General features: G+C 38.4%; 1 protein-coding gene across 3 annotated transcripts in view; it reads right to left on the reverse strand.

The window, feature by feature from the left end:
• USP24 (ubiquitin specific peptidase 24) overlaps positions 1–15,935 on the reverse strand; it is a 63,242-nt gene that overhangs the window by 19,004 nt on the left and 28,303 nt on the right. For all 3 annotated transcript variants that reach the window (XM_086754136.1, XM_086754134.1, XM_086754135.1), the window contains 26 exons: positions 15,744–15,875; positions 15,119–15,230; positions 14,791–14,867; positions 13,784–13,924; positions 13,576–13,629; positions 13,264–13,379; positions 12,536–12,602; positions 12,254–12,364; positions 11,747–11,845; positions 11,496–11,666; positions 10,763–10,848; positions 10,521–10,614; positions 10,138–10,293; positions 7,701–7,798; positions 6,824–6,919; positions 6,440–6,668; positions 5,326–5,485; positions 4,872–5,027; positions 4,296–4,366; positions 3,411–3,571; positions 2,480–2,541; positions 1,934–2,125; positions 1,517–1,634; positions 1,020–1,164; positions 464–583; positions 87–212 (listed from right to left, as the gene is read on the reverse strand). In XM_086754136.1, coding sequence (XP_086610262.1) covers positions 87–212; positions 464–583; positions 1,020–1,164; positions 1,517–1,634; positions 1,934–2,125; positions 2,480–2,541; positions 3,411–3,571; positions 4,296–4,366; positions 4,872–5,027; positions 5,326–5,485; positions 6,440–6,668; positions 6,824–6,919; positions 7,701–7,798; positions 10,138–10,293; positions 10,521–10,614; positions 10,763–10,848; positions 11,496–11,666; positions 11,747–11,845; positions 12,254–12,364; positions 12,536–12,602; positions 13,264–13,379; positions 13,576–13,629; positions 13,784–13,924; positions 14,791–14,867; positions 15,119–15,230; positions 15,744–15,875 — 3,150 coding nt within the window. The remainder of the gene's footprint in view (positions 1–86; positions 213–463; positions 584–1,019; positions 1,165–1,516; positions 1,635–1,933; positions 2,126–2,479; positions 2,542–3,410; positions 3,572–4,295; positions 4,367–4,871; positions 5,028–5,325; positions 5,486–6,439; positions 6,669–6,823; positions 6,920–7,700; positions 7,799–10,137; positions 10,294–10,520; positions 10,615–10,762; positions 10,849–11,495; positions 11,667–11,746; positions 11,846–12,253; positions 12,365–12,535; positions 12,603–13,263; positions 13,380–13,575; positions 13,630–13,783; positions 13,925–14,790; positions 14,868–15,118; positions 15,231–15,743; positions 15,876–15,935) is intronic.

Below are 15,935 nucleotides of genomic sequence, written 5' to 3' on the forward strand. Positions count from 1 at the left end.
CTCTAGAAATTTTGAAATGAGAAAAAGCTGAATAAATGGTTACTTGTTACGTAGGAAAGCTATATATTCTAAAGAAAAAGACACACCTTCCAGAAGGTCTCAGGAACGTAATACTGTAGCTTGCTTTCCATCAAATGACCAAAAAGAGATTGAACTTGATAGAACACATTGTCATCTGGATTGTCTGTATCATCATCAATGGAAAGCAAGGCCTGGAAGGAAACAAATAGCCTTATTAAATTGGTTCTTGGCAAAATTATTACTGTAAATTGTCACGACACACAGTAAAACAATTTATAATTTATACATTTATTGTGTATACATATTTATGCACACACATGTACATATACAGGTTTGTTTTTTTTTTTTTTAAAACAATTCATGTACAAATGGTGCTAAGATGAACTTGCAGTTCAGGTGACAGTGATTCTAAAAAGACTTCACTGGATATTGAACCAATTACCTCTGGGAGACCAGGCTGCATATATAGCTGCTGGAAGACAGCATTCATGTAACAAGTAGCACCGCCGTTCTTCAGTCCCACAAATCCTGAAACGGAGCGACTATCCACTGGTGGGAGATACTAGAATTACAAACACATTTTTTGTCCCAGTAAGTTATAGAAAGCATAAGACTTCAACATACTATAGTTTTTATAATCACCTTTATATGAGCTGTTAAGAGCAATTTAATGGAAAACCAGGAATATAAATTCTGAAAGATTGCAAGAGCACTATATTTGGTCCTTTAGATATTTAACACTTTGCACAAAACTGTTAAAAACGGTCTAAAATACACCTAAATAAAATTAGTGATATTTAGGAAATACTTATTTCTTACCCAGACAAAAACTGACAAAGACTCACTGGAGTATTTGCATCTGAGAAAGATCAAATGAGTCTGCCTTTACTCTTATCTGCTTTTTGTAATTTTAAATTGAAGACCATGAAAATTTCATTAATGGAGCAGTTAAGTAGATCACACACAGTATTTCAAACCAAAAAAGGCTTCTTGCTTACATCAAACTCCTTGGTAAGCGCAGGGTCACACTGGTGGTGCATAGAAAGCAGCTCTTTTGTAATAAGCTGGAGATTGGAAGGTGAGCTATCAGCCAGCATTACTAATACTTCATAAGCAGCTAATCGGCTATCTGCTGTACTGCACCTAAAAAGAAAAACCACATTTGAGTTCTATTTTGTAGATGACTCAATTATTTCTAATTCCAGAAAGCCATATTACTCAGAACAATTGACAATTAATGTTCAAAAGGAACACTTTAAATGATAAAACACTCCTAAGAGACTGCAGAGTGCTATTTTTCCTTTCTTGGGAAAGGGGAATGGGGAAGAATCAAATCAGAAGAGCAGCACCGGGAACACTCCTTTAAATAAGCCTCCCTTACTGACATGGAGACATTGTTGTTAACATTCAGTAGCAAGGAAAAGTATATTTGCATTCATGAGATCTAGGACAAAACCCAACATAAACAAACAAACAAACAAATCACAATTTTTACTTCGGATGAAAGTCTTGCTGACTGATTGCAGCACTGCCTGCTGGAGAATGGCTATTCAGAATAATCCTGGATGCTCGGAAGAGGAAATCATCCAACAATGGCTTAATTAAAGATGAACCTGTAACACAGTAATCCACATCTACTGTTAAATAATTACATTATCATGCAAATGTCAAAAGATGTTCCATAACAGCAAAATGACTTAGTAGCACCGTATCAAGAGAAAACGTATCAAAATATTTGAATCAAGTGTCAAAGGTACAACAAAGGTACTGCCAAAATTACTGCTTATAGCTCTGTATCGCTTCTACTCATGTATTATAATGTCTTCACACGTACCATCTACTGATCAAGTCATGTTAGTGCTATGCAGAATTCACACTAGTCTAGTCACTTTAGAGTAAGAAGGATACCTACCAACCATTTCCTTCTCTGCCCCACAGAGTGAAAGGAGAGTCTTGATGAGCCTCAAGTGTCCTGCTAACAGGATGTTATCAGCTTCACTGGTCTCACACTCAGCTGTGCGATTGGGTTCAAAATTGTCTAGCCAGGTGATCTCATCTTCTAACATAGCAGCTGGGCTTATCTTTAGCTGTTCCATTTCTGAGGCTGCAAAAGAAAAGGAAAACACAGAAAAACTAACAGCTCTATACATGCAGAATGTAAATACAAACAATTTAAAACAGTTTGGTAATGGTCTAGTTTCCCCCCACAATGTGTTCAAAGTATACTTTCCACAAAGGAACTTATTCCACTTTTCAAAAGGAGTGAGCTGCCTTGCTTTTACCGAACGCCAAGAACAGTCCATGCCAACCACCAACACAGGACAGCCAGCACACTGGCAGGTCACATCGAATTCATGGTGTAGTAACCCCTTCATGAAGACAGTTCTACCTCTTGTCTGCAGAAGGAAGATGTGCTTGGAAGCTGCAATCAGACTGACGTGTGCCTGTACATACTTACATGTGAGGTCATCCAATAACTGACACCTGAGGTCAAAATATTCTGTACACTGGGACAAAAGTCTGAAACAGGTACAAACAGAAGAAAGGCTTAATTTAAAATCAGGAACTTCTTTTTCTAAGCTGTTGCCTTTAAGGCCTGTGTGCTCTGTCCATCTAATCCAAAATAGCAGAGCTATCTAGGTATGCTTCTGCACACACACGCTGCAGCTTTAAAACAAATTCCTTCCCAACAGCTACTCCTGAATGTTATGAGTAACATTTAATCCTGCTTTCTTCCTTCTTCTCATAACAATTTCAATTAATTATCATATGACAATAAAACAATAACATGTTTTAACTTCTCAGTTACTCCTCTATTCAGATTCCTCTAGAAATTGCTGTTTAAAGTTAAATTCAACAACCTCTGGCCCGTCAGGGACAAGTTAACAGGACTGACACCTACAGTCTTTACAGGTGTAATAGGTAACATAAGCAACAAGACATCATGTGAACTCATGGGTCCAGACATCACTGAAAAGGCTGAAACCTTTAGAATTGTTTTCTGATCTGGATTTATGCAATACTGTGAAATAAATTCAATGGTACTGCCATATATCCCATCGCCTCCATGCCTCATGAAGGATTCCAGTCAGGTTCTGACTGCCAAGGCCATATCCTAGAAAGAGCAGGCCTATTTAGCAAGCACCACTCCCAAATGGGATGTCAAATAAACTGAACTGTAAGAGTTCACGGAGGAAGAGTTGGACTTTGAGAACTCATCCTTATTTCCTTTCAATTACATACCTCCTAAACTATCTGGGGCATGACAGGGATGTCTACTTTTGACAGACTTGCAAAGTCCTAATCCCTTGTGCCTCAGAACTTCCACAGTGCCAGTCATTTAAAAATGTGACGGATTTGCTTCCTCAATAAACACACATCTGACTTACCTCTGGTTGATTCCTCTCATGATGCTGGTTGGTGACCAAAGAGGCAGCTGGGCACCAAGAACAACACTCAGGAGAAACTGGTTTGGCTTTTGTACGTCCGGGTGAGCTGATGTGTCTGTCTGACTGAGGGTGTACAACTGGTCACAGGCAACACGACGAATCTGAAACAGTGTCATTGTCAAACACTAGCAGTTGCTCAAAGGTTGCAAAAAATACATGTTCTGTTAGAAATATAACAGGGAGGAAAAAAAAAAAAAGAAAAAAAAAAAGAAGAAGAAAAAAGACATTGAAAAGCTTGCGTAAAGCAGACCATGAGCTCTGCACTCACCAGCCAGGGATTTAGCAATCCACTTTCATCCCTGAGCTAAAAGCTCTGCTTTATTAAACATATTATAAATCCAGATAAGGGGAACTTCATGCAAAATACATGAGATGCAATGAAATGAAGTAAGCATGACTTGAAAAATCTCTAGATTTTAGAATATCCAGAATAATCTTAAATCAGAAAGAATGAATTTCAGGAGGGTTCTGACATCTGGAAGAATTTTTCAAAAGTTCAGAACAGTCCATTAAATTTTACCCAAATCTTTTGAGATGAAAGTTACTTGGAATTTTCCCTAAAGTACTAGTTTTACAGAATTTGTCTCACCAAAATGAGACTATTTTCTTTAGACTAGCCACAGCACAGTCCTGTGAACCTCATGGATTAAACAAGCCTAAAGAATGTAATACTTAAGCATTTTCTATCACCATATCAGTAGATACTGTAATGACTGACAATTATACAAAGGTTTTTCCATCCAAATAAAAAAAACAACTGTGGGAATACCTGTAATTAATAATTTTATTTTCATATTAAAGAAGTTTTCAGAGAAAGACCCTCACCTCAGCACTTGGTGATCCAAGCAGTATGTCAATGATGAAATCGGCAACACAAGGCAAATTGTAAAAAGATCCTAGAACAGAAGAGTAGCAGGTTATCTTTTTAAAAAGTAATAATTTAAAATAAGTCACAGTCTTGCATTAAAATACCATAGGACCTAGAGGACATCCCCCTGTCAACACTGAGGAGCAGTAACGGCTAACTGTGTATTTCCCCACCTCCTTCCCTGACCAGAGACTGGAATCAGGTTATAACAGCATTTTGCTTTTTCCCTTCCACCACCACCAAGGTTTACACTTCCTGTACACAGAGGTTCAGGTACTAAACACCAGCTACGCAAACAGCAGCACTTCTAGAATTACATACTTCAAAGCTAGTGCAAATATTTATACACTGGCAGCAAGTCAGCTTTCCCAAAACATTTCACAAAGGCACATGCCACCTGTTCTGTCCTGGAAGCTGACTCAGCTTCCAAAGCTAGAAGTTTCTACCAATTTTTTTGTACTTATCTGTCTCCACAAGTCTTCCCCCACCTTACTTATATGCCAAATAGTGAGTAATTCAATTCTACTTCATACCTAATTGCTGACTGCGTAGCTGAAGGCAGGTTACTAAGAGAGACAAGGCTTCTCCAGCAATCAGAGCATCTTTGGTGGATACGGACTGCTGTCTCACGCAGATACCAGCATGCAGCGCAGTTGGCTCTCCTTCGCTTCCTGAACTGCAATTACTTCCTGCGTTAAGAAATGAATAAGTGCTGTAATCCATTACTTTTTTCAGATGTTTTCAGCCTCTGGTCAGTTGTCTGCAATTTAGAAAACTTCTCCAAATGCCACATTGCTGAATGTCATGTGAATGTACAGCATTTTACTCAGATTTGTGTAATGAATCATATAATATCCAGAGTTGGAAGGGACCCACAAGGATCACCGAGTCCAACTCCAACGAATTCAGCTTCAAGCTTTGAAAGGGCTCAATTAAGAGTAAACCAAACGCTTTCTTTAGGTTGGTTTAGAGACACAGTTAACCTACCTGAGCTGCTAAGTCTGTTTCGAATCCCAGCAGGAAATAAACTGTTGCTCTCTTTTATCGGCTGACTGCTTCCCACGAGGTCCAGTCGTCCTGCAGCAGCAGCCCAAGAGAGTCGCATGAAGCAAGCCACCGTGGAAGTGAAATCATTCACCTCCATAGTCTGAAGGAACAAGAAACAGCAGTTACTTCTGCGATATTCAACAACCTTTGCTAATGACAGTGATAAGAGGAATGTATCTTCTGGATCTCATCAAATTGACATTTGGATTTGTTTTCCTCTCTCTTCTCCAAGCAGGCTCAAGGATACAAGAGTCTTTTTGCTCCCAAGGAGAGATTAGTATTGCTCCCTTAACAGGAAGCGGGTTTTTAAAAGATTCTCCACTAGAGCAGACACCCCTTTCACCTACCTGGAATTAAGCATGCTGATTTCAATCATATTGATCCATTTGGGAAGCACAGCCCAAGAACCTAACACAGCATACCCGTTATATTAACTATGAAGTATCTTTCAACTGGACTCAACTTCTAAGTGGCTTGAGTTCTTGTCAGATTAGATTGTTTTAGTAAATAGCCACTCTCAGATTAATTACACTGATATGCCTGTGAAGCGGAAAATAGAACTTTCTTAAACTACTGAAAACACAAATGTCATATTTCCCCAGGGTATCATCAAGCAAATTTAATTTTTAATGAGCTATTTGAAACAAAAAACTTGCCAAAAATTTCTAAGTGAAAGAAACATGGACCATAAGCCACAAGTTCAAGCAAGAACCTTCTCCCTTCTATTCACAGAAAATTAACAAGAATAAGATCTCAGAGTTAAGCGTAACTGAAAATGAATCACAAGTAGGATTCCTGTGTAGATCTATTTGTGGTAAGCACTCCTGGGGTACTGCTTCCCTTTGTACTGCCAAAATAATTTCTGAGATTACGTTAAAATTCACATCAAGATCCCGAAGAGAGACTGATGGTCAGGATTTTTGGAGGCTTTTAAACGGAGCCTGGGCAAGAACCTCTATAAAAGGTAGACTTTTGATTACAAATCCAGGAATTATACAGCTGTTACTGGAGATGACACCGCTACATCACCATAAATCATCAAATGCTTCCTTACTTGTATGGCAACTCTTGCTGCTGGTATGATTTCTTCTACCCTAATGGAGGATCTATCAGACACAGAGAGCTGTCGGTAGGATGACTTCTCAGGTGTTCCACAAATGGACATCTGTCTACTTCCTTGACGGCTGACATTACGGAAGGGGCGTGAGGACAACGCTTCTACCCCATCTTTAATGAAATCCTCATCCAGCAAGGTAGGCATTGTCTGGCCAACAAGCAAGAACCTACATTCACAGAGCAAAAATGTCAGGCTTATTTTTGAATGTTCACAGCAAGTGAATGAAACAGAACTCAAAGTATCAACTAATCTTAAATATTATAAGCTGCACTCTAAAAGCCAAGAAAGTAGCACTTTCTCTAATGAAAGGCAATTACATACCTTGCAAGTTGTAGGCAGATGGAATAGACTCCCTGTCTTGTTTCATAGTCTACTTCTGATGGGATGGAATCTCTCTGCATCACATTTACCACCAAACTTAAAAACAAATCAATAAGACAGACTCCATTTGAAAATGTTTTAAATTAATTGCAGCTTTCTCCTAACGTATTTCTATCCTTCCCTCCTCCTATTAAGTCAGCTGAGGGCTGGTTAAAACTGCCAAACTGGCATCTTTTGAGAGTAACATCCCCACTTTCCCCTCCTACATCTACAGATGGAAGCTTTCTGTTCCTGCTGGAAAGTGCTTCAGGATTTATGGGGCAAGGTGAGGTGGACAGAATTACTAAGAACAACATATACTTGATAAACCTGACAGAAGCGCAAGCAATGTAGCCAAGTCTTCCAAACCACTCTTCCAAACCCTCAACTCTTATCCAAAGGGTCTGAACTTTGGAGACTATAAAACTTAATTTAGTTCCCACTGCACGATCTATGCGTTGACTGCTTAAAATGTCCTGTATCTGTGCAGGATATAGTGCAATGTACACACTTGCAAATTTTAACTGAAGCACTCAAATGCTAACTACCTTAATATCAACTACCTTAGTAAAAGCTACACTTCACAAGCTTACCTATGTCTAACTTTATTTTGGGGGTTAACAACATGTACTCTGTTACATTACTACGGTAGCTATAGTAGCTTTTCAGAGACTGGATAATGAAAAAAACAACTTAAGGTGGATTTTTTTTTCTCTGAAAAAGAAGTCGACACATTAGTACACCTGTACTAATGTGCTATAGTGTGGAAATCAGAAACCACATGGAACTGCTAACTAAATGAAGTGTTATAAATTGAGTCAAGATTTTGAAATCTAACCTCAAACCTCCTGCTCTGAGGAAATTTTCACAGAAAGACTTTGCACAGTTTCTTGCCATTTCATCATCTGCAGTTGGCATCAGCTTGGAGCTCAGCACCTAAAATAAATGAACAAATAAGCATGCACACCTCCCTCTAGTATTCTTTATCTGCTGAGGGTTAAAAGTGTAACAGAAAAAAATCCACTACAAATGAAGCAATTAACAATACACTTACGCAAAGCTGTAGTCGGTAAAGAGAAGTCATCACATTAAAACATTCAGGATAACTATGACTATTACAGATATTTATTCTGTATCAAAGGGCAATTTTTTCTCATTGCAGTTAATTTGTTAAGGGAAAGGATAAAGTACATACTCTAGCATGTGAAACGTCATCTTCAGGCTCAGTTGGTGCTCCTCAAGAGCCCAAATCCTTCTCCTTTCTAGATTTTCAGTTGACAGTATCCCATAAAACACCCTATAGATGGTTTATTTATTTATTCATGCCTTCTAAGACATAACCGTATTGCTGCTATTGTTTTTTTTTTTTTCCTAAAAGATTGTCCAGGTAATTCTATGGGCGTTATGAACATCACCACTGTATCATCTCTCCTGTTTTAAGTCAGCACTAAACTTCATAGAATACAATTATGCTTGGAAACACGGCCATAAGGAAGTCTGTGGTCTCTGTGGGTCAGACCTCGCATACATTTATAATCAATTTCACTTCATTTTACATAAAGAGAAAACAAAACAACCCCCAAACAAACAAACGAACAAACCTCAGCCCCTTCTCAAAACCCCAGAAAACCCCCAGAAATTATTCACTTTCTTGAAAAGTCTCTTCAGTATGCACAGCCAACAATGCTGCACGCGGGAAAAGAAAATACATCTTTTCCAGGTTCACAGGTCAGAAGAATGGTTTACAAAGTTTCAGGCATTAAATCTTATCACAACACTGCATGATATAACCCTGAACACCTGCAACATTTAATTTTCATCTCTTTCACATGCTTTGCAAATTTCCTGTGTGCACTTTTTCAGAAAGCAGTTCAGACCGGTTCCCATATTTTCAACAGATCACCAGTTGAGGGCATAAAAAAGCACATCATCCTTTTCCTGACAGAAATCTTCCACTTGACTTGAATGGACTTGAGAAACAAGTCCACTCATATAATCTGCACATCTAATCCAATTTACTACTTCTTATCCCTTGCCAGAAAAGCAAGCAATTTATTACTTGCTTTTATTATTTTCTCTGGCACAGAAGCAGCAGATAACTGTAACACTGTGATATAAGCTGCCAGTTCAACAAGATACCCTTGCTGTGATGTGCTAAACCATTTGCTTTCAGTTGTAGAACTTGTCAACGTATTGCAAAGATGTCATCAAATATCTTTCATTCCAGCTGTACAGAAAAGAGGGAAATTCTAATGCCGTGGTGTGATGATGGTGTAGGAAGACAAAGAGCCAACATTAAGACTGCAGAAACCCAAAGGAAAGCAGTTACAAGAAAATTCCTACAGTAATCCTGCCACACACCAGGAATGAAAGAGAATAACTTTGTCCACTGTTTTTGAGCTGCTGGCAACTGGTCCTCCAACATCAAGTTGCTCAAACCATATTTTTAATGAGTCACTATAAACAGTGGGACCTGTGAGAAGAACTAGAAACTGTCCAGCTTCCTAGTGTGTGCAGATCACAGTGTCCTAACAACCACACCAGCTGAACTCTCTTACACTCTTTAAAATCCATGCACAGAACATTTGGAAAGAACCTTTCACAGGGTCCAATCCAGTGTTTTGGCTTAAGAACTTAGGAGAATACTTAGGAGTAAAAAAACTATACGTATTCCACTCACTTTACACACACAGTTAAAACAGGCCAGAAGCTTCCGGGTAAAAGCCCTGCACATTTGGATAGTGAAAATTCTTCACAGCTGAAGGCTCCTCAAAAATATTCCTCCTTACCCTCTACAGACAGAATATGGTAGACTTATATAAAAGGGAAGTTAGCATTCTTTTTTCTTTCAAATTGAATCAAGCAAAACTAATCAAACTAAACAACAGCTCCCATTAGTTTTTAAGAGAGTCAGCTTTTATATTTTAAAAAAATATATATTAAAAATTACATACTCAAGAATTTCTGGAGATTGAAGCCGAAATTTTACCTAAACAGTAAGGATTTTGTTTCTTTGCTCCTCTCCACTTACTTCAGAATACTCCTTCCACCTTGCAAATCACAAAAAGAGGGCTTCACAGTAAAATCTCCAGAGGGCAATTTTTTACCCCTTTTGTTCTGTGCAGAATTTACCACATACATAAAAGCAGACTACGACATGGCATTTGCATTTTGCACAATAACCCTGTCATGGTGGACTCCTGCCCAAGAAACTTAGAACTACTTAAACCTTAGCACTCAAACACAAGTAGAAAGAAGTAAATTTGTTTTCTTACCTCTAAATTGTAGAGCACTCTGAAGGTGGACATGCCTGGAGCAAAAGATCTGAAAAGACTTTCTAGTATTGAACTAGCACTGGGCTGATGTTGGTGTTTTGAAGACAAGGATGGAGATTTTGAAGACTGAGAATTTGATTCTGATAGCAGCGTTTTCTAGGAGGAATAAGCCACAAAAAAAAATATCTTGAGGCTACCACATTTTGTAATAACCCTCTCACCTCCAGCTGCTTGGAAATAAGTCAATAATCCTCCAAATGAACATTATTTTGCAGTAGTTTCAAAACCTTCACAGATTATAATCTGACAGGGAATTTAAGAACCCTGGTAAGTAAAGTCCTTTTCATTAAGCTCACCAAGATTAGTTATTGTTTAATCCATACCTTCCTTCCCAGGGAATCGAGCTGATCAAGAGCCTCCTGAATAGCTGGGTCCGTGGGAATCAAGAGCAGAAGTTTCCTCACTCGCACCGTTATCCTGAAAAGTTAGCAGAAGTTACTTGCGCAAAATAGGGCTCAGCCACAATGTGGCCTGGTGGATGCCTACATACGGAGAAGTAAGTAGCTGTTCAAACTTTGCAGTGTGAGCTTTTACACAATATTTAATAACCATTGAGTTTGCTTACCTTGGCTCCTCTAGATTGGCAAGCTGGTAAAGCATATCAAACACATTACACACGAGAGCCATGACTACTCCAGGGAGGGATTTCTCCTGAGAATTAAGCAGAAATACAAAGGTCTTTTTCTCCCCTCTCTGTTGCAAGTAATTTAAGAGAGCTCTTCCCTGAGGCAACTGACCCAGATATTAACCTTGCCTGTAGAAATCCCAGCTACTTCACAGACTGAGACAACATTTGAATTTTTACATTACTCCACTTCCCCTTTAACAATCAATTTTTGAAGTCAGCTGCTAGTTAGGGTTGACATACAAAGCAGACCAGGAGTGGTGTGAACACACTAGTTGATGCTTCTTAGTTTATTTTCATACTGCAGCTTTATTGATAGTGGAAATCTGGAAATCTCTCCCCTCGACAAATACACAATCTCAAAGTGAAATCATATGGCTCTTGTTTGTTTAACAGACCCTGCAGAGACTAATAAACACCAAGCAGGCTACAACAGGCAACAGAATACAGATTTTAAAGTCCAATCTGCATGCATAAGGCAATTGGGTATTTAAATGCTTTGTTTCAATTGCAGTGTGGAAGGAAAACCAGACTACTAAAGACTGGATACTCAAGCTGATGTGAACACCTTCTGTCTCGTCTTATTGTACCTCTTCCATCCCAGTTGCGTCCCCCCTAAACATTCCGCCTCCAGGAAAAATCTGAGGGAAGGTTTCAGGCTATTATGCTGTACCTGTTCCATTGCATAGGATGAACTAAACACGCTGCCGCTGTTGCTGGAACTGGTTGAGGAATCTGCAGAGCTCCCAGATGGAGTCCCACTTCCTGATGTTTTTACTGTAAGGACTTGTTCATCAGAGAAGCCCAGCTGGTGGAGCAGTTTCTGGTCTTTGTTTACAGTTAACTGCAAGATAATATTTTCATTTAGTTATGGAAAAGAGGCTCAATTTCACAAAGAATTAGAATTCTTTGTAGTTAACATACCAGGCTGTCATTGGCAAATATCTGTATATTATCCACAGGTGAATTCAACATCTTTGCTATCTTCCACCTGACGCTTCCTACAGTTTCATTGCTATGAGCCTGCAAAATCAAATGACACTGGTTCAGTAAGTCTGCTCAAGCAGTAGATTCCAAGAGAAAAAAAGAAAAATCTTCCATTACAGTCTTCCTGCTCCCCAGCACAGGCCGGTAAAGCTATTGCCCACAAAAGAGACTGACAGGGTAGGACAGCAGTAGAAATGCTCCATCACTGGACAGTAAGCAAACAACTTCTTTTTCCCATTCCAGAACGATAACCAAAAATACATTTAGTCTACAGACACTTCCACTACAGTAGCCTTATGCATGCTTTAACGTTTTCAAATGGAGTTTTCAAGTTGACTGGAGTCCTTAAAACCAGCTTACTCTGTTCAGTCCAGGCATCAAAAAACCCCCAAGAGCAGCTACGTGATCAACACGGCACGACCCACGTAACCTGTGCACACATACCTCTATGGTGAAGGTATCTTTGGTAGACTCGTATGTAACATTAAGTGTTAAAAGATGTCCATGGAAAGAGGCACCATGAGGTAGAATAGTTCGGGGGACAGAGTAAAGGTCCTACAGGAAGAGAAGAATGACAGCAAACACCACGCTTGAAAACAAAGACATTTCTATGATGGTGTGTAACAAAGTTACTAGAGTTGGGTAGGTTTAAATAACTTCTACTATTTTTAAAAGTATTGGAAATTGTATTCTTAGCCTTGCCTAGTAAGAAATCACATATCTTACCTCTATTGTTATCACATAACGCTCTGCCAACAGCAGTAGTCTCTCAATTATTACAAGTTTAGTTGACCTAGAGATAAACATTGAAAACAAGAGTAATTTGTCTCAGAGATTAATTTTCAACGCCCATGGGCAACTACCATTAATTAGCTGTTTTCAAATACAACCCCTTAAACTTGGAGTTAATTCAGTTGAAATTAACTAGGAAAACAGGCCAAGAAGCTTGTGTTACACTGCTGAGATGCAGCCAGCTTCAGAAGCAGCTTCATGTTTCTAAAGGTCCTATCCTGCACTCATATACTTAAGCTACATACATTTAGTTACACGTAAGTTAAGCTACAGGATGAAAAACCAGGCTTTTCTCTTCCCACTCCCCACCTTAAAAAAAAACCCCAAACAAAACCAAACCCCACTGCCTCAGCAACATTACATGACTAATAGACTGGTAATAGTCTGTGGGGTTTTTTGGTGGTTTTTGCAGTTTTTTTTTTTGGTTGGTTTTGGTTTTTGGGGGGTCAGAGGAGGTGTGCTGGGTTGGTTTGTTTTTTAAAATATAGGTTTTTCAGTCTCTTTGGAACTCAAATTGCATTGTAATTGTAATATTCAATTGAGAAACCACCACAATATACAACTACTAATGCTGAGAATTTTAATTAGCACTCAAAATCATGTGGGAAGCAGCTGGGAGCAAATGTCTACTGTCATATTAATTCTTTTAAAGGCAGGCCCACCTGTAAGGAGACTGAACGGATGTTGCTACCGTAGGCATAGCAGTTGCTGTAAGCATTTTTGTGGCTCTCGTGACAGCGTGTGTTAACGTTGGGCCACCGAGTGCAGAGCTGGCTGCCTAGAATACAAAGCAGAGTATAAGCACTGGTTTACATGGACAATTAGCATGTTCTGGAGAGCTAAGAGGACAAGAAATACTTGTGGAAGGAATTTTTTTTCCATAAACATAATTACCATAGTCAATTACGGTAATTATAAGATGCAAAACTGAAAAGAGGATGTAGGTACAAGAACAATTAAAATTTGTCCTTTACCTCTAATCGTGTGTAGCAATCAGCAATGAATTTCTTGTGCAGTGATACTGAATCCTAAAGATAAAAGGTACAAATGAATCAGAACTTTAATCGAAATCATGGGAATTACTCATAAACCAACAGAATCCAACAAATGACACATTTTAACATGCAGAATATCAAGGCTTTATGAACGTCAAAGCACCTCCGTGTACAAATACGCACCCACCTTTTTCAATCTAGGAGTTAGATTAATATAGCTGTAATTTATTATCAACTGAATAGCTTCATTGGCAATTTCTTCATCAGGTGACTCCATTGCAATCTTCCAAATGAAATCCATTCCTATTAATTCCAATTTTTCTACACTCTACACAAGAAAGAAAAGCAGTAAAACATGACTGGATTTCTTCCACAATAGTCAGTTGAACTGTGGGAACAAAATAGTCTTCCATCTGCTGGAAAAGTATCTTTTGCCTGAATCGTAAAAATTTTCTTTTCCAACATGTCAAGCTTTGGCACAGTGCAAAGTGAAATCAATAGCTGTGGATTTGTATATTTATATTAGAAAAAAATAATTTGTTTACAGGTGAATAAACAAGTTCCAAAGAACACTCTCAGTCAAGCCAACTGAAAAATTAAAACCTTCAAAAGCATGGAGAAATTTAATTAGGAATTAAATTTGTTTCGCAAAGGTCAACGTAGTAACTAACCACATAATAAATCATCACAAAGCCTACCATGATACTTGGCAAAAAATTATTAATTTAAAGTTAACTCTCTGTGATAAAGATCTAAAATGCCTACGGAGAACTACTTAACATATAACCATTAATTTAACAAAAACGTTGAAGGATCATAGAGTTAAATATTACTGTAGGTCAGAATTTGAATATAAGCTTCTTGTAAAGAAAAAAAATAATCTTTCCCCACTAGAGAGAAGCAAAAAACGCACACTAGAACTCATGATTATTAATTTAAAAAGTAGTACACTCATTCCTCCTGCAAGTTTTAGAAGCTACATACCAGCTTCCAGCTACCCATTGCTGAATTTTAACTGTTGTAAGTCTGGAGTTTTAGCTTCAGAACTTAACAATGTTGACGCCAGAAGGACAATCTGCATATTAATACAGACACAACCACGTCAAACAGCTGCTAAAGAATCCTTGTTTCACTTCCTCCTATCCCCGAGATGTCAGAGGCAGTATAGAAGAATGAACTTGCCAGAAGACTCACCAATTGAGTTCCTTGCCTCTTTAGTCGATGGTCACACAGGTTCACATTTTCAAAGAAAGTCTTAAATAAACTAAAACCTGAAAGTGAAAAAAGGTGCAAGCTTTCTATTCAGGTCAGGCTAAGCTTCTATGCTTTTCTGAAAAAATGAAGATATCAAATACAGGAGATGACCTTTTTCCCCTACAACTATGAAAACTCGAAACGATAGAAAAAGAACCCTTTATTATATGGATATTTAATATATTGGATATTTAATTTGAAGGCTTAGGAAGCAAATTTCTAGTCCGTACTTCAAAACCAAATCTGTTGACCAAAGCCACTTTCTTACCATTCATAGTAATTTCATATGACTCCAGTTTAAGAATTTTCTCTTTGAAGAGCTGTTGCTGTACATCACTCTCTAGATCATGCTGTCCTTTTGTAAACCACTCAAAGCACATCTGTAAATTAAAGGCAGATTTATTTTTATCCCACTGTCATGGCAAATATTAGTTTTATACAGCATTGGAAAACTACGTCAGCTACTACAGTAACTCCTTTACAGAAGTTTCATCTACAGTAAGAGGTTCAAAATCTCCTCTCCTAGTAACCCCACACATAAACTGTATTGCAGCATTAGGGTACTTCATCATCATCTCTCACCCAAATAACACTGAATGTCTCTTATATGACTCTGCAGACTTGCACGTACCCCTTTTCAAATCAGCATCCATACACCTGCAACTAACCTCCTGGCCAATGTTCCTCCTTCAGCCAAATTTAATGTTAAAAGAGCATCCCAGTCATCAGTCACCATGTAACAGTGGCTCCATTAGCTCATACAAAGCATATAAATCCCTTATTAGTTTGCATTTGCTACTTATGTTTCACGTCTCAACAAATACATGTGCTATTCACGATCCACTAAGATTCACTCTCCAACCACAGACACCAACTTTTCAAATTTTTCTTACCTCTCGATCTAACTCGCAAACATCCTGGCCAGTTACAAGGCATTCCCAGATCTCCCTGGCACGATTCCAGCCCAAATAAAGGGTGGCTTCTTGTAGAAAAAATGCCAAAAATTTTAGATGTGCCTCCAAATACTGAGAAAGAAGAAACAAAAAGTCAAACTTAATAATGGTCTTTCTGAAACAAGAACCCTG

Source organism: Chlamydotis macqueenii, chromosome 8 (assembly GCF_036417535.1).
Source record: "Chlamydotis macqueenii isolate bChlMac1 chromosome 8, bChlMac1.mat, whole genome shotgun sequence".
Classification (NCBI taxonomy): domain Eukaryota; kingdom Metazoa; phylum Chordata; class Aves; order Otidiformes; family Otididae; genus Chlamydotis; species Chlamydotis macqueenii.